Source organism: Coturnix japonica, chromosome 8 (assembly GCF_054131305.1).
Source record: "Coturnix japonica strain WE chromosome 8, WE-NBRP24, whole genome shotgun sequence".
Lineage (NCBI taxonomy): Eukaryota > Metazoa > Chordata > Aves > Galliformes > Phasianidae > Coturnix > Coturnix japonica.
Genome location: NC_140670.1, coordinates 7,596,289 through 7,621,504, shown reverse-complemented (window position 1 = coordinate 7,621,504; position 25,216 = coordinate 7,596,289). Strand labels below are relative to the sequence as shown.

Genomic DNA, 25,216 nt, shown 5'->3' with positions numbered 1-25,216 from the left:
GCATATTTTAGGATCTGTATAAAGCTGTTCCACAGAACATATTGTCTATGAAAAGGCTTATTTTATTTCATTTTATTTATTTCATTTTATTTTATTTTGTGTTGCTTTATTTCATTTTCCTACTTCTGCTGTCAAATGATGTTGCTATGCCTGGCACGGTGTAACCAAGGAAGATGACAAATTCTGTTCCCAAAGATACCTGAAATCTCAGAGATGTCAGAAACATCTGAATTCTGGCTGCTGAAAGGAAAATGGGAATGATGGTGAGAGGGAGAAAGCCTAAGAGAAGGGAGAAAGAACAATACACTAAAGAAAACGCTAGAATATTGTAAGACTAAGAAATGATTTAGGATCAATTTCAATAGCAGAAAGTACCCAGCAGAGGTAATTTTTGATTTGTTTTGTTTTCTTGGTTCTTAACAACCAGTTACTGTATTAAAATTAGAACTGTGCAAACTGTACATACTCCTGTAGCTGAGATTTAGAGCTTTGCATAGATGGCTGACATTTTAACTCCTCCTTTTTATAGAGTACTATTTTTTAAATCATGTGAGGAAAAGGGTTTCACAAGCATAACTTCTTTGTAAGAAAACACGAGAGAACAACAAAAGTATGCAGTTCTGCTTGTAGTCTGAAGTCCCAGCAGTACAGACTATATGTTAACAGTTTTAGTGGTTAAAAAAAATGTTGTTATGCAAAAAATGGGATCAGCTGATACCAAAACAGATGTCAGTGAGGAACTCCTATCTAGAAAAACTCTTATGATTACAAGAGTAAGCTGGTTACACTTCCCATGCAATTTTTTATTAATTCCGTGCAATGGCAGAGCTGTAATCTAAATTAAATGTCTGCAAAAATTAATGATGATGATGATGATTATTATTTTAAACCACTCATTTGTAAATTTCAACTGTTTTAATTCCTGAAAGATCTATCCTTGTTTAGTAAAGGTGATTGAAAATAGTTATACAAAGCTATTATAATATATATTATGTTATTTATATATATATATAATATATATATAATATTAATATATAAAATATCATATATGTTTACATTATATATTATTATATATTATGCATTATACATATATAACACATAAAAGATATAATTATATATATTATATTATGTTATGTTGTGTTATATTATATTATATTATATTATAATATTATATATTAAAATAATATATATCATGAGGTCCTCATGCTTAACATTAACATTACTGATTTTCAGTTATGAGTGATTCTGGTCTTCTGGGGCAGACAGGTTTACAGGAATGAGTACGTAAAAATGAACCAAGGATGTCTGCTGGTTAGAAAAAAGATCAAGAGCTTCTCTTAAGCTACATGCAGCTTTGGTTTTTCTGTTGTTAATTTGATGTGCAATATTTTGTTTTGTGTATAGAATTTAGATTATCTACCAAAATGTGAACTGGACTAATAGTAAGCTAAAGAGGAGCTAATTGTTTTAATGTTTTTAGATTGGTTGTTTGTTTCGTTTTGAAGATGTGGGGCAATGGTAGCATTTCCATATAAGATTATCTTGTTTTCCCCCACAATAGAAATGAGAGAATGAGAGTCTTTAAAAAAGATGCAGAGTTGAATGTGACTTGTGAAACTGGGTTTGGTAAACGTTTCACTGACAATAGGATTCATAGAACAGAGATTTGTTCATTTTTAGCCCAAAGTTATCAAGTCATTTGGAGGCTTATTTTGTTCATCAAATATTCAACTGTCATCCTATCAAAATACCAGAAAAATGTGAGGAAGGTGGGAGGCAAAGGTGTTTAGAATCCTAAACCATCCACTATGTCTAAAGAGAACAAATCACAAAATCTGAATTAATTATAGACTTATTTCTGTTCATCTTTTCATTAGCTATGAAGCTGTATTTTTATTTAGTTAGCATTGAATTTCATGCTGCTGTGCACAGTCTATAATCATAAGATGCCTGAGACAATTCTGAAGTTTGCCTTCTCTCATTCTGAAATTATCAGCCATTTTAAGCCCAGCTGAATACAAACCTGTCTTGAGATTGCTAATGAAATGAACTAATGAAATAAACCCAAATGCTAAACCCTCTTGAGATTGTTCCTCATGTGTAAAATCAATATTAATGATCATTCTCTGTTTCCTGTTAAGCAGTCAGCTGCTTCAGGCGTAATAGTTTTAGAAAGAATGAATCTTGTATCAACTGCAGAACTATAAATAAGCAATACGGTTAGCTGTCGTATAATACTTCTCAATTCTAGTTTAGCAGCTCTTCTCTTAATATTAATGACAAATAATTTCAGGGTGATTAACTCATGCAGGCCTCTAAGAACCAGAGGCTTTGCCCTGTGTTTGCATTTGGACAACAAGCAAAAAGGCTTATGCTCCTGCAGAAGTTAATAGCAAGGGAAGAGCATTACTTCTTCAGGATTTGATGGATATTTGAAAAGAAATGGCTAACTAATATTTCTCCTATTTGTCAATAAAAAACCTGGTTATTTCCTGGAGAAAGGTGTCCCCCAACCCTAGCTCCATAATTCTTTGCATTACTTCATTTCAGTGGAGGAGCTCTGCTCCAAACATTCTAGCAGTAAACCCTAATTGTAGAGATCTGTCATGATCTGGCAGACTCTGTGGAAAATTACATTAGCTTCACATGCTCGTTGCTGTTTCAAACCCCCATGAAAATATGGACATGTTAGGAGAAGATTTTCTTTGGAAGAGAAAACAGAGGGAAGGTAAGAAAAAAATAGCAGTTAAATAGTGTGCTCTCTGCACAAAACACAAGTATAGTGGTATATAATCACCAACACCAATAAATCACATTGCTGAGATATCAACATTTCTCTTTCTGCTACCACTGATTATTTTTGCTCCAAAATCACAAAATAAAAGCACTTTGCTTGTGAAACATCACTGCAGAAGGAATTCAGCACTTGCAGGGGGAGTGGTGATCAGTGCAGCAGAGCAATGACTGTGTGAGTGGGGAAAAAGCCCACATCTGCTCCCACTGTTAGTTAAGTATTTTCTGCAGCTTCTCCATAGCAGTTCTACAGATGCACACTATCCAGCTGCAAACTCGTGCTGCTTATTGTTCCCTTTCATCTAAAAAATAGCATTGTTTTCCAGTATGTCCCCAGAAAATACAGGCTCTGATCCAGCAACCCATAAAGATCACTGCCACATCACATATGACTATAGTTGGTACCACCGGAAGCTTTCCAAAAAGGATGCAATGTTTTTTCATTAGCCTAATTATATCTGTTAGAAGGAATTATTGAATAAGATTCCCTGGGAAACTGTCCTTAGGGACACAGGAATGGAACAGCTGGCAGCTCCTTAAAGACACCTTTCTGAGAGCACAAGAGCTCTCCATCTCCCAACATAAAAAATCAAGCAGAGGAGGAAGGAAACCAGCATATCTGAGGAAGGACCAGCTTGTTAGACTGAGGGGACTTACTAGTGCTGTATAAAGCTGAAAGAGATTTGAAGATGCAAAGATTGAGAATAATAGAGCATGCTTTGTAGCACGTGGTTTAGAGAGAGTATTTCTTCCCAAGGTAGAAGCATCTCTAGGAGTCTAAGAAAGAAGATGCTAACTGTATAAGGAAAGAGATGGTCAGCGGTGCTAAGGAGCCATCCGGGAGTCCTGGATGTGCCAAACAGCATTGACTTAAGGTCACAGACAGTCAGGAATTTAAAGCAGGGAAATGGAATAGGGGCATTTTTACCTCTTGTTGTTTCTGCAAATAGACAGTCTGCAGACTGCACAGTTAGAAGATGCATCTTAGAGAAGCAAATTTTAATCTCTGCATCTATGTTAACAGAGTTTCATGCAGGAAAAGGCTGGAGATACTGTGTGGATCCTAGAAGCAAAATAAACATCAGGTCATACTTTTGCAATACTTTTCTCAGCTTAATAGGATCAAATGAAAAACATAATTATTTTTCATTTTTAATTTTGGATGATTATATTTTAATATGATTTTTCCTCAGGTAACTAAACAAGAAAAGAGTCTTATGAAACCTCTATACGACAGATACAGAATTATCAAGAAACTTCTTGCAACTCCATCTTTGATCACAACAATTGTAAGTTGGAAAGTATTTGTAGCTGTTGTTGAGATAAAATGCTAAATGAGTTTGACTTGTGCCTGCACATCAATTTGGCAGCAGTATAGCCAGTGCTATTTGAATAATCTGCTCATTAGCTAAAGCAGGGTGTTAATATTTTAGTTAGATGGAATAATCTGTAAAATTCAACTTCCAGCTGTAGCAGAGGTCAATAACACAAGGTAATGGTTCCTTAGGCCGCTGGTTTGAATCACTGGGCAAGAGATCAAAGGTTGTCATGAGTTTCCTACTACAGTTGATGTAAACAACATAAAACGACAATGAAGTGCTATCCTAACATAGATATCTGCTCTATTTATTGCAAGGCTTGTATTAAGCATGTGGCACATAAATATCACTTGTACTAATTTAATAACATATAGAAGTCATGTGACAGCTGGTCTCTCTGTAAGGAGTCTGGCCATTTTGAAGTTGTCTGGGTTGCTTCAAAAAATGACCAACCGTTGTCTTGATAAATGCTAATGGAGCTTTAGATTTCTTTGAAAATCCCAGCTGAAATCTTTGTACATGTGCTCACAGATATTTCATTTCAAAATTAACTGAAAGGTCTCTTGTGTTACTTATTAGTTCTGCTTCACAGAACTTTATGTTTAAGCACTCGATTTAAAAGCCCAGCTTTTCTTCTGAGGATGAAAGAATGTGGGGAAGACATCAACATTGCTCTGTTTTGGAAGTTAACATTTGTAGCTATAAAACCATAGGTAAAATCTCTACCTACCCACAGTGCATATTACAGTCATAATTTCCAGGCATAATAAATGCATTAAATAGTAAATAAGAGGAGTACAAGTTCCAGCAGTGCTTGCATAAAAGCAGAATGCTCTCTAAATCTTCTCAACTTGTAAATGCTTTTGTGTAAACAGAAAATTGATATTTGGAGCTACTCAGAAACAGGTCTGCTTTCTGTGCTGTTGAGATATGAACTGTAACCAGTAGCTCATGAGCCCCTCAAGAGTGCTCTGGAACACTTTCAAGTAGCCCTGGGTAGAATTTGCAATATCTGTGATCTTTCAGTCAATGCATCCAGGAAATTATAGCCCAATTCTTTGTGTTGTCATCTTAGTAACTGTTACATTGTTCTGTAAATGACTAATATGATCATGCTTTATCTTTTACAAGCAGGAAGAAGAAGACTCAGATGAAGACCATTCGCAAAGGAGCCATGAGTTATCATCTGGTCCAATATCCTGCATCCCTGTCGAAGAGCACCTGTGTTACTCTCAGGAGGAGAGTGAGCCTGAATATGTCTCACCTCCAAATGAAAAGAAAATTTTAAGACAAACAGCCTTATCTATGTCCAATTTACATGAGGCGACCATGTGAGTTCTGTCTTTTTAGTCATAGATATTTTACTGCTTTGTATAGGCTTTATAAATGAAGCACAATTTGTAAATGCATGACACATACTTCCTAGATAAGAGAAAGAAGAATGTGTTACGTGGCCATGAGAAGGCCAAAAATAATTTTATTCCTCACAGAAGTGTATTTACTGGTGTCTGGATGCCCTGGAATGTTAACAGTGCCCTCCTGCTCTCCACTAAAGACAAAACAAAAACACCACAAGATTTGCATTTAAAAATTCCATGTTGCATGAGATAGGTCTCGAGATACACAAGGGCTATTATCACTCAGTTATCACTTGTTAAAGAATATGCCTTCTAGGAACAGGCTTGTTCTCATAGCTTACAGGATATTTTTCTTGTGTTTTCACTGTATCTCTGAGAAGCAGAAATGAAACTGATTAGGCACTACAAAAATGGAGAGTAAAAAAAAAAGTCTTCCTATGTAACACAACTATGGATGCAGCTCTGTGCTCAAATGCTGTGATATATTTCTTCACGTTGTGTTCTTACAAAAACAGTTGGTAAGGATAGAGCATAACAAAAGAAAGTATTACTCTGCTTAGAAAAAAACAACCAAACAAAAAACCCTTACTGTCCAAATAATACCAGTTAAAACATGTCCTTCAAAAATAAGAAGTTGATTCTGGGTACGATTAGCAGTTCCTCTGAATCACAGTAATATTTAATGACAGCTGCTTTCCAGTGCAGGGCTTGGCAGTGTGACTGTATTCAGGGAGAGAATTAATATAATATAAATTAATATAAAGAGTTTGTGGTGAGCCACTGAGCCCTGTCCATGAAGGACTGAGACCACTAACAAACTTTAATCCCAAAGGCTTTTCTTACCATGTTGTTCACAGTCACTACCTGTATTAGAAGAGTGAGACGTAGCATTAGTAAACAGGAAGGAACATAAGTGTTTAATCACATATGCTTGTACAACTGCCATATCCATACCTGGTGGGATACGTTGTCATACCTTGAGGCACTGAGATGAACATCTGCCATTGCCCACAGCAGGGTCTGCCTGTTACCCCAAACCATGGCTTTTACAGTCACTCAGAGCACATGGGGGTTTCATCATCTTGTCTCTGTTTTACAGGCCTGTTCTGCTTGAACATCTCCGAGAAACAAGAGCAGACAAGAAAAGGCTCCGCAAAGCTTTAAGAGAGTTTGAAGAACAATTCTATAAGCAGACAGGAAGGTAAATAACCAACTTGACAAATGCCTTCCCCCTTTTCTTTGGGTATCCATGTAGATGCATTTGTTTCTATGAGAACAGGTTCTCTTAATGTGGGCAGACCAAAGGAGCTGCAGACTTGGACATGAAGATAAAACAGAGGTGTCTGGTCTCTGCTAAGGTGACCAGCCCCTTGCTAAGCTCCTCTGGGATGTGGGCACCCTTGATTGCCTTCTACATCTGGGATCTTCCCAGGACATGCTTGTAATGGGCATTAACTGCCCAGTGTTTGTTTCACCATGGGATCTTTCCTGAGGCACAGAGAATCCTTTCTGAAGAAGTCAATCTTTAGGGACTAAACTGAGCAGTTTGACCATATCTAAAAGGGCAGATATAAACACTGAAAACACTGTTTCCTTCATGCAGAAATATTAGATACTTTTCATTCTGTATTTATATTCTTCCTATCATTTAACACACTTGTCTGCTGAAAACTGCAGGGGATATGCGCTAGTAACGTTTTTCAAAGTGCTGCTTAATAACTTTCCTGCATATTTCAGAATGAAGTAATTACACTTGCATAGCTGATGATAAAGAAAACATCGTGGTGTATATGAGAAGCTTGTTAATATTTAAAATCCAATTCCTTTCATTTCTATTAGTGGTTTTTTGTTGTTGTTTCATTCCTGCATGTTACCTTTAGTAGCCTACTGTTAGGAAAAAATACATGCATTTGTGACTCCAACCTCTTTAGTTATTGCAAAATTAATTTTAAAGACTGTTTCTCCTTTAATCCATAAAAGTGACTGTACTTCTGCTTGCTTTTTATAGGAGTCCTCTAAAGGAAGATCGCATACCAATGGCAGAGGAATACTCGGAATACAAGCACACAAAAGCCAAAATCAGGCTTATAGAGGTTCTCATCAGTAAGCATGATGTTTCCAAAACAATATGAAATGAATACAATGCAGTGCTATCATTCTCTAGCAAATCAAACAATAACAAAAGAAACAAAACAGTAGTTTTACAGGTCTTGGTCAGCTGCACAATTATTTGACACGCTGAGATTTTTTGATGCACTTTACCAATACTAAAAGCTGGGATGAGGAATGACAGCAATATATGAGAATATAAGCATGGGTGAGTGAACTATATATAGTACATATATATATATATATATATATATATTTTTTCCTTTGAAGCCTTGAAGTGCACTGTGAGAATGTTGACTCTCTGTTTGACCTGTTTCTAGGTTTAAAAAGTGTGAGGAAATACTCTCTGGGTTATTAGTACATCTTAGAACACATTAAAGTACCACATGCTTTTGCATGGTTTTTCTTTAAACAGAATTAACATGCGGTATAATTAAAACTATACCTATTGGTTCTCAGTGTGCTGATTGGTCCACTAGATTAAAAGAAACACAAGTAAGTTTAAAACAACAAATTCTGTCTTTCAAGACAGAGTTGCCACTTAATTCCAGTAGCTTCAAGAGGGAAAAAAAATGACAGGATTTAGAGGAAGGAGACACGACCACCAAATGGAATTACTGTTTTTCAGGAATAAGAGAAAGCACTTGGCAAAACAGGACAGGTAAAGTTTACCAGGAAGTTTACCAAGACAGGTAAAGTTTACCAGGAAGGTACTGATTGCCGTCCTTTTCATTATGATTCACAGGACCTGGCTTATGGTATTTGAGAAATAGACCGATTATACGCTAATTTTTATTTCCATATTGAACTTTTGCACTTTATTTTGCCTGATGCTATAATGTTTGCTTTTCTGATTACCAAAGCTTGTTTAGAAGCATGCACTTTTTACAATGTCGTTATTTGTTTCCTGTGTTGCATAAATTGCCGCATATATATAAAGATTAGATTATTGCATTTCACTAAGGTATTTTGGATAGATGAAAAAAGTACCTGGTGTATAACTGAGTGCCACAGCTATCTGATGAGGAAAACTAGACTTCTTGTTTACTATAAAACAGATTATAAAGAAGATATTTTTCCATTCAAATTATACGTCTTTCTTAACTTTCAGAGGTCCAGACTTTGTAATATTATGGAAATTTTCCCTCTATTTGTGATAAGTCATTAGTGTGAACTGTTAATGCAAGGATTATCAGCATTTTTGTACTAGAAATGAAAAGCAGGGACTCTGGGAAATACTTAGCCCAGGCATAAAGAAAGAATGAGAGAAGAAGAAAAGGGATGTGTGTAAGTCGAAACACGTTTTGTGTATTGGGTTTAACTGTCATTTTGTATTGACCATATAGTATAAGGAACCTGTTTTATATCTATCTTGGTAAGAAAAATTTCATTTTATAAAGCCTATTATGTACCAACCACGTTTGTATTTATATTGTATGTGATGATGGGGCATGTTTTTGAAGACGTACACATTTTCAAGTAGCTTGGAGGAAAAAGTACGATGACTATAAAAGGACATTTTTATTTCTGAGGTTTGTTGTTTTGCTGTACCGATTTAATAACTTGTAACTCGAATTTTATGAATCAGAATGGTCTCCTTCATAAATCTGTTTTAATTAAAGTCATCTAGAGCAACAGGAACAGATACAGAGCTATTTGAAGTTTACAAACTACATCTTTGATAAGGGAAAATGATTTCATGACATATGTATACAATTGATATTAAAACGTAATCTATATATTCTATATGATTGTATAATATTTTATACAACAGTACAAATAAAATATTTTTCTATTATATTTATTATGTCAAGACACAGTTTCTGTTTTCAGTTAGCTAATATAAATAACATAAATAACACTGTCAAACAACACGTTGGAAGTGCTGACATTTCTAGGCTTTGAAATTTAAATCATGCTGCAATTACAACCTTTCATGCTGTTTGGAGTTATCCCAGTATTTGTTCAGTAGTTAAAATGAATGCATATTTAAACACCATTTATAAGCCGTTATTTTTATTTTGCTAAAGCAGTTTATATAGGATTTTGTTATGTTTGGCAAGAAACAGAAAACAATTTTTGCAGCATCTAAGTATAAATGGTTGCCAGAGAAAAAAAAAAAAACAATCCAGGACTTCTAATCATTTAAAGCATTGGAGGAACAGAAGGGAAAGAGAGGGAGAAGAAATACTAAAAAGGCTACTTGGAGAGTTTGGAGACTCATGTTTGCTCTCGGTGACAGCGGCATGTGCATGCTTCTGACAAAACTGGCTGACTATGGAAATGGACAACAGAGGTTTGAAGGTTCCTAAGGAATGAGGGAAGTTTTAACGTCCAACACTGATATTGCAGGTCTTGCAGCTGGGATCTTTCTTTGCGTTTGCAGTAGACAAGCTCATTAGTTGGTGACCAGTGATTTCTGCAACTGTGCCGAGGGAGAGATCCACAGGATCAGTGTAAATTACTTCCAGAATAACATCCTGGGCATGATGGTAAACCATTACTCCATCTTCTTCATCACAGGTCAGAAATTTATTATCTTTTATATTTAGCTGAGGAAGGCGCTGCTTACAGAATTCATCTCCTGGTGATCCGACAGGGGCGATAACAAGAATGACGTAGTGGTAAGCTGTGTACATGCAGTAGAAGTCTCCAAAGTACAAGTTAGTATTTGGGTTGAAGAGTTTTTCAGCTGCAATCTCAAACCTGTATCTTCCATAAGGTGAATCTTGGGGTGGTTTCCCAGTGTTAAACTCAGTGTTGCAGCTAAAGAAGATGCCTTCCAACTTCCCACTGATTGGAGAGCCATGGCTGCCACTGTTATCCTTAACAGAGGGCTGCATAGCATTCCCATGGTGCTCTCTACAAATGGATGATGGGTATTGTTTATTTTGTAACATAACAAGAATGGCAAGTCAGGACTCATTTACTGCACTCTATTTTGCAACAGTACTGAAGGAACACAAAGGAAAATCATTAGAACTCTGAGAACTCTGGTTAGAGTCATGATTTTAGAACCAAGAAAATCAAGCAAAGCCAGATTCACTCAGGTGGAATAATTCCTGCTCAAGGAGAAAAAAGCCCTTCTTTTCCAACCTGCATTTTCCATCAGCTGAGAGCTGTGGCTATTAGGTCAGTGCAAAGAATAGCACAAACAAAAAAGCCTCCAAAGCACTGATATCTCTAATTAGCCAGTTTGCTCATAGCAATGTGAGAAAACTTCTAATCAACACAGAAATGCCTCCACGTCTGATTTTTTGTTGTTATTTCCAGGTTCCTCAGAAGCATAACTTAATTTGACTCAGACTTTAAAGACTTTCTTGGCCATTTCAATAATTATTGTCTCAAGCTCTATTTCACAAGACAGTGGTGGTGGGTTTTGTTTGGCTTTCTGTTTTGCAGGAGAGAGAGGGTGAGAGGAGAGTGGGGTTCAGTTGGTATATTACAACTGAAATGAATGCAAAAGGAAAATAAAAAATCAGCTTGAATAACCACAATCTCTGCAACCTCAGGAAAAGGCTTGCAGTTCCATTTCTGTGGCAAGATACTGACATCCAGTGGCCAATTATGCTATTTATAGGTCACTCATCTCAGGGATCTGAGATACTTCGCTGTGCTTCCAGCTCAAGAAAGCAGCAGCAACATGATACATAAAAAAACCCAACCCTACATTTCAGGGCTACTGCTTTAGCTATTGTTCCTACTTGAGCTACTCTATATGCTTTTTCATTCTTGTTTAATAGTTATAAAACACAAAGGCCACTGGAAGGAATGGTGCGACAATCATTTGGTTAGGGTTTATAACACAACATTCAGAAGGTCTAGCCTGGTACATTTCTGATCAAAGACTGCTGTTGGATAGTTACGGGTATCCTAGCTTCATACTGACCTAACAAAAGTCAGCCTCTCATCTCTAACTCACTAATAGAAGAACAAATTTTGTCTTTCCTTGTATTAAACTAGCAATGTTCAAAGCCCTATGAACACAAAAGGATGTGATACACAAAAGCACTATGATACACAGCTGTATCATACAGTAAAACTGTATGAGAATCAGAAACAGTAGAGGACTCTTTTGCGGTATCTAGTTCAGTATGTCACCAGAGACAGAGTAGGTCCTCAAAGACCTGAAAATGCAAGTCACTCTATCTCCACAGTTAGCAGCTCTCTTACTACATGCATCAAAGTAATTCCTAGGAGCAAACTTCATGCTCTTCAATATATGAGACAATCCTGGTGTCCCCTTCATACTCATGACTACAATTTGAAACATTTCCAAGAGTGGTGCAGTCTGCTCTTTCAAGGTGGACATACTGGTATTTTAGTTCTGTACAGTATGACACACAAACATATATACATACAGGAATTGTGGCAGAAAAGCAGTCCCAGGCCTCTTAATATACATCAAAGAATCATCATCAGTACTGAAACAGAGGTTGTCACGTTGCTTACCTCTCATCCACGTTCTTCTAACAGCAGATTACTGCTGTGTGGTGACTGTTCCTGCTCAGCCAGTACATGAGTTTTGACTCCTTCCATTGAAAAGTATTTTCTACTGTAATGATGTTTCTGTTTGTGTGTGCAAAATCACACCGTCTCCATTCAGGAATAAGGAACCTATCTCCAGCTATCCCCTTTCTTCATTCCACCTGAAGAACAGTGTTTTCAAACTGTCTAAAGATCCCTCCTCCCCAAGAAAGCATCATCTGTAAATCATGGCTGGGATTTCAGAGCCCTATTTACTCCATCTGGGCATAAAAATGTATTCAGAGAGCTAATATGTGAGACAGGTGTTTGTCTACACACAGGATTTCATATCTAACTATACATACAATTCCTACTATTACACAGCTCTCCTTGAATTTCTTAATACAAGAGCAGAACTTGGTTTTCATAGCAAAGTGTTTTAAAAACACAGGGACTACAGAAGGGTGGAGATCCTGTGAATACTCAAGTTTCTGCTCTAAACCACAAAACTTTTATTCCCTAATTTAAGTGCTGAGCCAGGCAGGGTGGAAGAAATGAGTTACCTTTTGTTTTTTCCCTTCTGAAGAGGCAATGCAGTGCACAGACATTCTGATCCAGCTTTAGCACAGCTGCTTCCACTTACAAATTTTCATTACTACTTTAATTTGCCAAACCATTTTGCATATGTTTACATTCTTACCTGATATAATCGAAGTATTCTTTGTGCTGATTCCGATAAAATACAGACAGTTTAAGCATACGGCCTGCAATCACTTCAGCTTTTTCCAAAAGCTGTGTTAAGTGAACTTTTGAATAATCTAAGAAGAAAAGACAATCTGCTAGTATGAGAGAGGAAAAAAAACCACCACAATGCTCTCCAAAACTACAGAAATAACTGGGAATTGAGCATTAGCAACACACATCGTGTAGCAGTTATAAATAACTATCAAGTCCAGCACCATTTTCCAGCAGCAGCAAAAGGCAAATGGCAGGAGCATGCATGCTTGATCCTCCCCATGAATACCTTACAAGCCTTTAGTCACTTTCATCTGGGGATTATCTGTGTTAGAGGGCATATATATCTGGGAAATGCAGAGGAGCTGAGCATTGCCTTGCTTTCAGACAGAATTGTTTGATTGACTGTTTCCAACAGTGTACACGGTTGCAAACAAATTAGAAGTCATTTAACTAAAAATAGATTGCTTAGGACCCAGCCTCAACTGCATCTCAACCAACAGACTTCACAGAGAGCGTGTGTCAGCTCTCAACTTGCACACAGGTAGACGTGTTTTTACTTGGTGGCCATCATCCAACACACTGCACATGCACTGGTCCTTAACACAGGTTGGTGGCGGTGCTCAAGCTCCAGAGCATGCAGAGAAATGGGAGCAGAAGAAAGTCTTGAACAATCTGCTACTCTCTTATCTCCAAAATGGCTTGTAGCCAGCGAGAGGCACACAAACAGCCCAGCTCCACTTTGGTTCACCAGTCTCCTTGCCTAGTTTGGGAGAAGCAATGTTACCAGGTACAGCACTTCAAGGCATCTAAGCTACTGTAGAACAAAGGGAGACTACAGCTTCCTTCTTTCTCTCATTAATACACCAAACCTGAGTGCACACAGAGCATAAAGCAAGCATTCCAGTTTCCGAGTGTAAATATTATAAGCCCACCAGGCTACATCACACTGGTAGATGGCTAATCCATTCATGCAGCAAAGCTGGCCTTAATTGCATATGTCCTATGGTGTATGTTTTCTCAGCAACATTACCTGCTGTGCAAAACTCAATGATTTCACTCCACTCTGAAACAACATAATCGCCATCAACTTGCTTTGATGCGGTTTGCACTGCTACTGTGTATTCTGTTCTTGGGCTCAAGAACCAGTGCCCACGGACTGTCATAGGCAAAGGAACAGCTTTGGCCACCAATTTAGTGGGTACGTCCTAATGGGAACAAGAAAACAAAACAAGACAAAAAAGTCAGCACAGCTACCAAGCCAACACACCATGCCTTTGTCATCCTCCTAACATAATCCCCAGCCCTCCTTGGGCTCTTCTGTGTAAGTACTAGCTACATCTTACAGTCCATTAGTGCTGCAAAGTTAACAGGATGGTCTAGGGCAATGGTCTAAGGTCTGCTTAAGTGTGCAAGCAGAGCATAAGGGCATCTTAACCTGAAGAGCTTCTTGTGCTCTCATTGCCAAGCTTTTCTTTCAGTCAACGAAACCAAAGAGAATTCCTGCTTTCATCACGTCCATGTATATTGCTGCTGTTGGTATCTTCCAAAATCAAAAGAGAAAAATCAAACGCATTGCAGTATAGCTTCATGAATTCCACGTATTTCAAATTAACCTTACATACAGAGAATGGCAGAAACAAGCCAAACATACAGCTGGATGTTCTGTGTTCACCATTGCACCTCTTGCTCCTTTATGCATTTCAGATTTCTGTTTTGCTCTGTCAGCGCAGCACATGATAGAGCAACACAGAAGTACAGTTGCTTGTTCTTGAAACAGTTTCTGCAGCTCAGACCACCAAGGAGAAGAACAAATGATGCCTACTGACTATTTGTCAGCCAGCACAGAACAGGAAGATGGCTGGCTGCCATGTGACAAGGAAACATTTTAGATATTTTAGACATATGTAACTTTCCACATAAATGCTAGTCAATTCTCAAAATAACATATATCTTGGAGGAAATTGTCTCTGTAAGGAACTCAGATCTGTAAACTGAAATAAATGTTTAAAAAATAAAAAAAATTATGGGGAAAAAGAAATAAAAATTTCCGAGTGATATTTAAAGTTACCACCCTCAAACTATATTGTAAAAGCACCCCACAGGACTGCATCTACCTATGGTAATGCAGTCAGCAGATGCTACAGTTAACAATTGTTATTCTTCCTGTTGCCTTTTCTTTGGCTGCCATAAAAACTGCCTCCAACTGAAGTCTAGTGTCTGTGCCTGTAACACAGTCCTGGTTTAGTTTTGTCAGTGTTCAAACAACATTAAAGTGCCATGCCTCAAAACTCTACCTCCCAGCTGCACATCAAAAGCTCTTCTAACTGCACCAGAAGAAGCCAGAGCCACAAAATTACTTTGAGAGGTTTCTTTCTTGTGTGGCTGGGTGGTGAGAATAGGATGGGATATAGGGAGAGCACGGGGGTGAGGGGGGAATTTGCTTTTCATAACATTGTTATTCCTCTTTTTAATTTGTTATTCATTTTATAAGCAATACTTATAAAGTTCTCTGGATATTCTCCATTTTCATCTCTTTTCTGTTTGTAGAATCATTAAGTATCCTTCATTAGAAGGAACCCACAAGGACCACTGAGTGCAACTCCTGGTTCCACAGAGGGCCACCCAAAATTCAAACCCTGTGTCTGAGAGTCCTAATGCTCCTTGAACTTGAGCTGCATGGTGCTGTGACCACTATCCTGTGGATCCTTGTGTAGGCCATGATCAATGATAGCACTGTCTTTCAGGCGTCCTTCAGTGACTTCTAAAGAAAAAAGAATAATATTTTCCATAATTTTACCAGGATTAAGAATAACAGGCCTGTAAATGCCAGGGTCTTGCCTTTCTTGAGAACTGGGACAATGTTTGCCAGCTTCCAGCTACTGAGAACTCTCCAGATTCCCGAGTGTAATAACTGAAAGAGGTCTTGCAATGACATCAGCCAGCTCTTTGGGTAACCTGTGGTAAACCTCATTGTGCCCCATAGACTTAGGCGTATCCAGCTGGAGCAGCAAATCCTGCACAAGTTTGAGGTTGGCTAGGAGTTCATCATTAGTGCAGTCACAGCCCTCCAACTCGGGGATCCAAGAGTCCCAAGGTCCATCACTGATGTAGAAGACGGAGGCAAAGCATGCATTAAGCATCTCTGTTTTGTCTGCATACCTATTTGTGAGGTGTTTGACCTCTGTTCCTAGCTGAGGCCCCAAAGAAGAGCAAAGGAAGTTACAAGCCAGCTCAAAGACAGTCAGGAACCTGGAGTTGCAGACAACTGCTCAACCAGGGCTTCTAAATACACAACAGTAAAGGTACCTAGGCTACAATAAGAACAACCTGCCAGCTCTGAATGACTAAGCAGCAAGGTAAACCACTCACACTACCTCACTCATTTTGGGAATAGGATCCTGTTGTGTCGTTCCTTTTCCATGCCAAAGAAGCAGATTTCAATTTTCAGTCTCCTATTTCATCTTATCCCTCCCTTTGCCAAGTCCGCTCATATGACACAATGCAGGAATTCAACACTCCATTCTTGTTCTAGTTTTGCTGTATGTCTGAGCCTCATTCCTCTACTTTTCACATGGAAATAATCATACTTCAATATTTAAAAAAAAAACACAAAACTGGAAACATGTAGAAATTGCATCGAGAAAAGGATACAGTCTTAATAGAATTCTAGCATTCACATATTACTACAAATCTCCTCCTTACCAAATATGATGTCTGTTGTCATAAATAATAAAACAATATGCACCCTAAACAAGCTGAATATGTATTCACCAAAAGATAAAGCACTGAAAGGATAAAATATTAATGTAGCTCTCCCAGTTACACGTGGTTTGCCAAGGTTGTTTGTGCAAACAAAAGCAAACCTTATCTTCTAGAGATCTTGCTAAGACTTAAATATTTTTTCTTTGCAGATGGTTGAGGCATTTAATTTCCTCTTCCATCCCATTTCTGTAAAACATCTCAGTATTTGAACTATTTTGAGATCGAAGCAAATTTTTCTGGACTTGATAACAATAGACTTGGCAATATATTCAATATATCTCTGCATTAGTGGTTTGATGAAAGAGACCAGATGAATATTTGGGTCACAGCACTGAACACTACAAACTGAGATTGCTGGAAGCCTTCCTAGAAGTGCATTAGAATTTTTGACTCTTCTGTTGAAACGACGTGTTGCTCTCATCAGTCTGTCACTGATTATGGACAAGCACAGAATACATAAATGGTTTAATTAATTACTAAGAACTAGTCAGGAATAAAAATTCCTGCCTTAAAATAAATGCATGGATTCAAAAAACTGCTTAAGTTCCAAATGAGGTAGAAGAGGTAATATTCAGTTCCCTATGAAACAAATGTATTTGCATGTACATATATGTACATATATGGTAGAGGCATAGGTGTCCTGAGTAAAAAAACACTGTCAGTCAGATAAACTTAAACCCAACTTGGCCAGATGTCCATTACCTGCTTTTGAAAGGCTAATGATACACCAAGATTCATCTATGTAAAGCCACATATGTCCACGTTGACTTTTAAATTACCTTGTGTTTGAATTTATTGGAATTCTTGTTCTCTTTCTTGTTGAGATCAATGAAGTAATGAGTGATGCGGTCCTTGGATTTAGAATCCATGTCCCAAGAAATCTTGAAGGAATCGCACGTGATGTTACTTATTTTGATGTTGTGTGGGACTGGAAGTTCTTCCATCTCTGCAATCCCACTGTCTTGTGATTTATTTCCTGCATAAAAAATAAGTATGATTTAAGTTACATTGGTTAGTTAACTTAAAGGCCTACTAAACATTGTTTTTCTGTGGTCCAATACGATGACAATTCTGAACAGTCTTTCACAAAACCTCACAGGTGGTACTCAGAAGTAACAGTAAGGCACAGTTATGGAAACCTCAATTTCAGTGATTAGAAATATTGAATAAGTACTAATAACACAAAGTGGGCTTCACAGACTGGTTAGTACCATAACTACTGTGTGTGTAGTTACACTTTGAGAGTGAGAAATAACTGAAGCCTTCTAGTTCTTCAATAGTTAAGATGCCAGTGTACGCTACAGTTCACATAATGGCCCTATCCATACTTGACAGAGAAACAAGAACAAACAGAAATCACACTCATCCTGAAAGTATTTTTCGGGTACAAAGTAAAACCAGCCTCTTCAAGGTATACAGATGGTGTGTGCGCATACACACCTATAAAATACTTCCCCTCACAATCAAGCAATCACCACAATGGTCCTTTTAGTGAGCCATAGTAAAAAGGATGCATATACTAGTGTCACATTCTTGTCTGTTTTCTCTCCATTTTATTTGCCTATGTGACACACATGGCAGTTTCTGTGGGCTTTGTAGATTCCAAAATGAGGTCTCCCTTTAGTTCCAGGGCAACCTTGTTGCAGGGCATACAGTGATCACTAAAACTCAGACACACTAGGGGGTTTTGCAGTGCATCAGGCTTGAGTCAAAAGTGAATAAATAAAAGAGAAGATAACAGAGAAAGAAGCAGGTAAAAAGTTAAAGGAGAAGATGGGGGTGATGCTGCTGAGGTTCTCAGATCTCCTGGTGAACTGGTTGAACTCAAGGCTCCAGCACAACAAATAACAAAATAATGATGTGAGCACATATACAGCCATATATCCATGATATGTTAATGTGTAGCTTGTCTGCTTCAAATGGAGCTTCTATATTTTATATTGATGGGCTCCAGCCATATCATAAACAGTCAAGACAGTTTAAACTTCAGGAGGTAAGCAAAGCAGCACTGATTGCAAATATAAAGTAACAGATGAGAAAGGATTACAGAGCATATTAATGATTGCCAAAGAGCAAAAGAACACCCATAAGTGGAAGCATCTGATACACATTTAGATATTTGTGCTCCTGATCCTTTTACCTCCTCCCTTACTTAAGAATTGAATAGTTTGAGTACGTTTACTGAAAGACAGTATAGGAAACTGCTAATGACCGTGTGTGCAGGTACTGGATCACCTTTCCTCACGCACAGATGTAACCGACTAACAAATTAACACATTTGTTCCTCTTCTTCTTCTCTCTTGTGCTTTGAACTGGTTTTCATACTGGAAAGCATGTCTACATTTCTTCTTCATATTGGGCTCAAGAACACTGGGAAACAGGAAAACTACCAAGTTGACAAACAGCAGCTGAACTTCCTCAAAAATACAGAGCTTGCTCCAAAAGAAATGCCTCCTATTTTACTTCCACGAAAGCTACAACAAATACAAAGAGCACAAAGAGCAGTATGTGATGGAGCAATTCTCAGCTACAAAGCACTACTTTTCAATGCAGGCACCACCATTAGCTGATTTGCCCAGATGAGCTAACCAAGACACACTTTCATTTAGTGGTGTGACAGCTGTGCATGGCCATCTAGAATATGGTTTGCCTTTCACGTTCATCAGCACAGCTGAAATGCACCAACCACAGCCTCACCATACTCACATCCACTGTTTCATCTCCAAAAACAACCAGCAAGCATGAATGAATGCCAGTGAGTGGCAATTTTCAGCATGGAGGAATTCAGTGTGGCATCTTTTCTTCATACACACTTCCATGCCAGACACCATTTGCCAGACTGCCCCTCTGCTGCCATCTGTCACACAGGAACAAAAAGTAATGGCATATTGGTGTGAAGGTTCAACCCCTACTGCCATACAGCCAAATAAAACAGAAGGCATAACTTTTGGAGCAGCCCTTGTAGCATACGTTTGCCCTAAAGAATTCAAAATTCCAGTTGAAAGGAAGTTAGTACAGTTAGGATGCCAAATAGATGGAAAATGACTTAGAACAATCTGCTTTCATGTCATTTGTCTTCCCACTTCACTGAGGGTAAATTGATCTTCCTTTGTCAGAACATCACAACACACAAAAAACTGAAAATAAAAGTGGCATAGAAAATGTTGTTCTGAATAGCTTCATATCAAATGGAAACAGATCAGCTTCCAATTAAAATGGCTGCTTTGTTTTGCACATTCATGTTGCTTAAACAGTGGATGCCACTGCAGGTCTTGATAGAAACACTGCTTTCTGGTTTCTTTCAGGCAGAAAATTATAGAAGAGCTAGAAGCCAAACAAACCTGCTCTTCACTGCCAAAAAAACATAGGCATGTAATCTCTGTGTACAGCAGAAACACCTCAGTTTTAACAAACAAACAAAGCTTATTTTTATAATGAGCAATAAGCTAAAGGGCTCGGTGATTCTTGACCCTTACAAAAAAAAGTCAAAGACCACTCAAGTGTACATAGGTTACACTGGAAGCATAAGATATTCCATTTCTTCAAAGCCAAATAAACACAAAACTCCAGCTTCACTGAGATCAGCTGGAGAACTGCGAGATTCATGTTTTACGGTCCTATTCACAGGCTTATCTCTCTCTACCATATCCAGAGTTAAATTACAAGTTAAATTGTCTCATCAATTCTGAAGCAGTCATGATAGTCACTGCTGCAGCTGAGCCAAAATGCTGGCAAATGGATAACAAACCGATTTTATTTATATACACACAGACACACTTAATTTAGTATCCTCATTATATCTTCTACTTACATAAATTATCTCTGAATGGGGGGAAAAAGGCAAAAATATTCCCATTGTACATTCCCGGCTTTCATCTGTCCTTACTGGAGACAAATGATAAGACTTGGAAATTGCCAAGTCCATGCTAAAAAGATATAGGTTTATTTAGTTATTTGTTTAATTTTTGTTAAATTTTATTTGCCTCATCACTCAAAACAAGCGGTTGAACCATGACATGTGCAGCAGTGGCAAGACAGTAAAGAAAAACTGGGACACAGACACCAAGAGGTATTTACTGAGCACTCCCAATAGTCTTTTTGCTTAGCTCTAAAAATGCAGAACTTTCCAGCAGGACAAGAGAATACTTGCCTGCTCATTCTTCATTTCACAATCTAATTGTTTGTTATCCACAAAAGAAATCCTGACAGGACAGAAAACAGAACTTGCAAGTGACTGATAATGACATAATAGACACCCATCAAGAGGAAAATAAAACTACTAATATTGCAGAGTGAGGGGAATTACATGTACTCAGGTGTGAAGTAAACCCGTGAAATATTCATTCAGCTGCAATGATGCTCATTAAGTTCAGAAAGATTAAAAGAAGGAAAGGTCAGCTGAACTCATTTTCTCCCTTCAGTAATTGATTAATTAACGTTTATAAATACCTAAAGGGAGGTGGGAGGCAAATGGATGAGGCCAGGCTCTTCTCAGTGGTGTGCAACAATAGGACAAGGAGTAATGGCCTAAAAACTGAACATAGGAAGTTCCATAATAACAAGTGGAAGAACTGTGGAAAAAGTGAGGAAGCACTGAAGCAGGCTGCCCAGAGGGGTGGTGCAGTGTCCTTCTACAGAGATATCACAGACAGTACAGATACTCAACCAGATCTAAAGCTGTCCTAAGGAATAGCGGAGAGTTACACATCTTTCAAGTGATGTAAATGGACCTTACACATCATGGAACTCAAGCACACCAGAAAAGCAGCCAACAGAGAAGAAAGAGATGAAACAGCTTTTCCTTGCCCTAAAGACTGTTGACAGTTTCCTGCTAATGCATTTTCCTTCTGTCTCTCAAGCTGCAACATGCAGCAGTTCAGTGATTGTGCAACTTACGTTTCTACTTAAAGGCATTATGAATCCCACTCAACATGTAAAAATACACAGGCCTCATTTTTTACTACACTGGAAGACTTCCAGTTGTGCAGACAAAATCAAGCCACATGGTTTCAAGTTTCTTTGCACTCATGGGTAAATCTTCATTGTCTTTACAGTCACATTGTGGGAAACATGGTCTTCTGACACTTATGCAGCAGCAACACACACAAAAAAATCACTATTGTGCTTCTCCTGAGAATGCCAACATCACTGCCCTGAATCTTTGACAACACACTCCCAAAAGATCAGTAAAAACCAACAAAGCATTTTAGGCTATCAAGTTATGCTTTGAAAATTTCATGTTCATCCCTCCATTTAAATACTTGCTATTAAGAAGTTTCTTTGTCTGAGGATGAAACTTTGCACTTAATATGATCTAGATTTAAAACAAAACACAAACAACATGATGCCTGTTAGTGATGGCTATTTCCAGTTACAAGCCAGTCTTTTCCAGCTCTAAGCCACACTGAAAAGTCCTAAAAGTTCACTACCCCATTCCCAGCCGAGGAGATGACAACTAATTACTTGGGGACAGTAGTTTCTTAAAATTTGGCTCCACAATCTTTTGCAAAATACATGTGTTCAAAACCACAGTTTAGTTTTCCAACAGAAATTCATACATCTAAGATTTCACACAAACACAGTGTTAAAAGTCATGGAATCTGGTAATTTCCAGATAATTAAACTGAAGATAATTTAACATTTTGGGCTACTATACAGACAGTAAAACGTACCCTACATAGCACACAGAGCTACTGAAAAAACACCAACTCCAACATGGATCTGTGGCACAAGATTGAAAGGATACTACAGAAAAGAAAGCCTAAGTGCAGTGGCAATTGCTCCATTCATCCAAACAACAGCTGTCTGTGCTAAGGCAACTCGAAGCAGCCTCTAAGTTGTTGCAATTTTTTTGTGGTAGGTGAGAAAACTGGGAATGCCAAAAGCACAGCAAAGTCACTCATATTCCACAAGCAGCAATGGGAAGACAGCCAGTGAAACAGACGTCATGCCACATCACCACAGAGCTGGTCCACATTAATCTAAGTTCTCTAGGCTGGTTCAGATAGTTTGGGGGTTATCTATGCTGCTGTCACACAAAAGACACCGCAGGAAGGGCTGCCCTGCACTGTCTTTAAAAAGAAACAAGCAATAGTAGCAGGTTTTTCTGTGAGGTGTCAGCTTCAGATGGGCTGATAGTTCTTAGGCCATGTAAGTGATACTCTCCAGCAGGGCTATCCTACTTCAGAGTTCAACTTCCTACTCATAGCCACATAAGTAGCATTTGTGCATCACTTAGTTCTGCACCTTTTCATGTTAAAAAATGAGCAAATTGTTTCAGGCTACTCAATGTCTCCCTCCCATAGAATTTGGGTAAACTAACTCCTAATACAGTTTTTTGTATTTATCTAAACATATTTAAGAATATTTTCTAAGTAAGCATCCTTATTAAACCAATTCCTGCCTCAATAAATCCCATTATAGAGATAAACATCTCTGACTCTTCTCATTTCCTCCCCATGTCTGATATACAATTGCTGAGCATTTTCTAGTAAGATGACATGCACTACTCTATCCAAAATTTAAAGAACAGTTTTGAAAATCAAGCATTACTAGTTTAGAACTGTAATATACATATTTACAGAGTGGTCTCAAAATGTTCATGTATATTTAGATTCTCATTACTTGGTTTAACTCAAGGCATAATTTAGCTCTTTCCTCTTAATCTACATCACCATGTTCAGCAGAAATACTGCTCCATACATTGCAAAATGAAAAGAACAAATCTAGACACTGTGAGCACAAATGAGTCCTCAGTACAGTTGACTGCAGTCCACTTGATGCCATAGAAGAACTGTGACAATGTAAAGTTCACTGAGCTATTCCTTGAAGTGTTACTTAGCCACTGGCAGAAACTGGAGGCTGAATGAACTTGTGAATGCAACACACATTTTCTTGTTTCTGTATTAGGGAATTTCTCTCAGACAAAAAAAAAGAAAAAAAAATCTCTTAGAAAGGGCTCAACTCTTCCTCCTATAGAGAACAAATGTGTTCTACAAATGGTCCCATGTGACAAATCAGGAGCAGACCAATATCTCAATCCTGCAACTGACAGCAACAAATGTGTAGTTCTTAGCTCCTACTGAGCAGTGCTCCAACCTCTCCCCAACCTCGTTTCTCACTGCCTGCTGTCAGCTAGCAGACTAAAACACTATTTTCAGGCAGCCTCGCTTTGCATGAAGAAGGCTCGCTGATCCGGCTGCTACCTGACAAGAGGTACAGTACAGCAACTGAAAGAAAAGTACTCAACATAGTCTTGAAGGTTTGCCATCTGCCCGAATACTTATTCAAATCAAATCCTCATTTGCCCTTGGTGAAATCACTTGAATATCACATAGTTGAGACCTTGTGCTGATGGGTCTTCAGGAGCTTACTCTGCTGAAATGTGCAAAGTTTTCCACTCACACCAATGTTAATACGTGGTGCAAGCATGACAAAATGGACAGCCAGCAGCACTACAGGACTGGTTTATAGCACTATCATTTTCTCAGCAGACGCTGAATGCAGCAACAAGTTAAACAGGAAATTAAGTACAACTGTAAGAAAAAGTTACTGTAATTAGTAACAGAAAAAAAAATTGTGGAATATAAGGAATATAAATTTAGGCATTGCTTCGAAATTCTCACAAGTGGGTTTGTTAGGCTATATACACCTCTTTGAGTTTAAAAATTACAAAACCCAATCATTTATCTGACACTTAAAGACAACAGATGAAGCACTGAAGAAAAAGCAAGAACAACATTCACTCCTGCCATAATAGCATAGATTACACCTTAAATAAATGTTATGCAAAGATGGTCCTCTAATTTACAAATTAAGGTCTGATGTGTAGAAGATTTGAAACTAATTTTCTGCAGTGATGCTCATGGGCATTACTGATAAGATGTGCCAGTATGGAAAACACTCATTTTTACTATGCTTAGAAGAAACTATCAGCAAAGGCCTTGGGACACCACACTCCTCAGGCTCACTTTCTGTTCAGTCAAGAAAGAGAGTTTCCTAAATTGGACAGTCTGAGTACCTACAGTTAGCTCGCTCATTTAACTCTGCCCCAAGGAACCTAGTTCTTTTCACTGACTAGAGAGGGAGGGGGGGTCACATAAGCCAAGAGCTGAAGTTACCTTTTGTGATTATTTACTAAATTACACTCATCCATTCTCAAGCTTCTCATGATGTAACAGAATCCTCTGATATGGATAGATTTCAGAGCAAGAAGGCATCTGGAGCTTCTTAGAATATGAGGTTTTTCTCTTCTGATGAATAAACAAGTACAGTTCTCTCTGAGGCTGTGGAACAGTCCATGCCTCCAAGACTAACAATGAAAGAAAACGGATCTAATAGGTGAAGGCACTGACTGTATGACCCTGGAAAAATTGCTTGGGGACAGATTCTTATCCAAGTTACACTGCTCTAGGTCACTGGTTTAATTGCTCCAATGCTCTTCGTCTAACAGTGTAACCAAGGGCAAAGCAATGCCCTTAATCTTCTACTGCTGTTAATATTAATTGTGTATTAGAGAAACAAGCGGCCTTTTGGACATGATTTCTACTTTCACATTTCACTGAGCAAAACAGATAGACAAACAAACACCAATTAGCTGATTATTAAGAACCTCACACTTATACATATTTTACCTTGTTCTTATTTGACTGGCAACAACTTGTGCCATTT

At 38.0% G+C, this 25,216-nt stretch overlaps 2 protein-coding genes across 14 annotated transcripts in view; one reads left to right on the top strand and one right to left on the bottom strand.

The window, feature by feature from the left end:
• The window catches only part of FAM13C (family with sequence similarity 13 member C), a 36,568-nt gene extending 27,189 nt beyond the window's left edge, over positions 1-9,379 (top strand). For 3 of the 6 annotated variants that reach the window (XM_085553982.1, XM_015865988.3, XM_085553980.1), the window contains 4 exons: positions 3,987-4,082; positions 5,247-5,443; positions 6,570-6,671; positions 7,479-9,379. In XM_085553982.1, coding sequence (XP_085410108.1) covers positions 3,987-4,082; positions 5,247-5,443; positions 6,570-6,671; positions 7,479-7,602 — 519 coding nt within the window. In that variant the 3' untranslated portion in view covers positions 7,603-9,379. Of the gene's footprint in view, positions 1-3,986; positions 4,083-5,243; positions 5,444-6,569; positions 6,672-7,478 lie in introns of all 6 variants that reach the window. The other 3 variants (XM_085553981.1, XM_015865987.3, XM_015865989.3) reach the window with 1 other exon arrangement.
• PHYHIPL (phytanoyl-CoA 2-hydroxylase interacting protein like) overlaps positions 9,173-25,216 on the bottom strand; it is a 56,056-nt gene continuing 40,012 nt past the window's right edge. For 5 of the 8 annotated variants that reach the window (XM_015865995.3, XM_015865994.3, XM_085553989.1 and 2 more), the window contains exons 2-5: positions 17,326-17,522; positions 13,815-13,989; positions 12,747-12,864; positions 9,173-10,441 (exon numbers count right to left, since the gene is read on the bottom strand). In XM_015865995.3, the coding sequence (XP_015721481.1) occupies positions 9,907-10,441; positions 12,747-12,864; positions 13,815-13,989; positions 17,326-17,490 (993 nt within the window). In that variant the 5' untranslated portion in view covers positions 17,491-17,522 and the 3' untranslated portion in view covers positions 9,173-9,906. Of the gene's footprint in view, positions 10,442-10,464; positions 10,532-12,031; positions 12,229-12,746; positions 12,865-13,814; positions 13,990-17,325; positions 17,523-25,216 lie in introns of those variants that run through there. The other 3 variants (XR_014948497.1, XM_085553990.1, XM_085553991.1) reach the window with 3 other exon arrangements.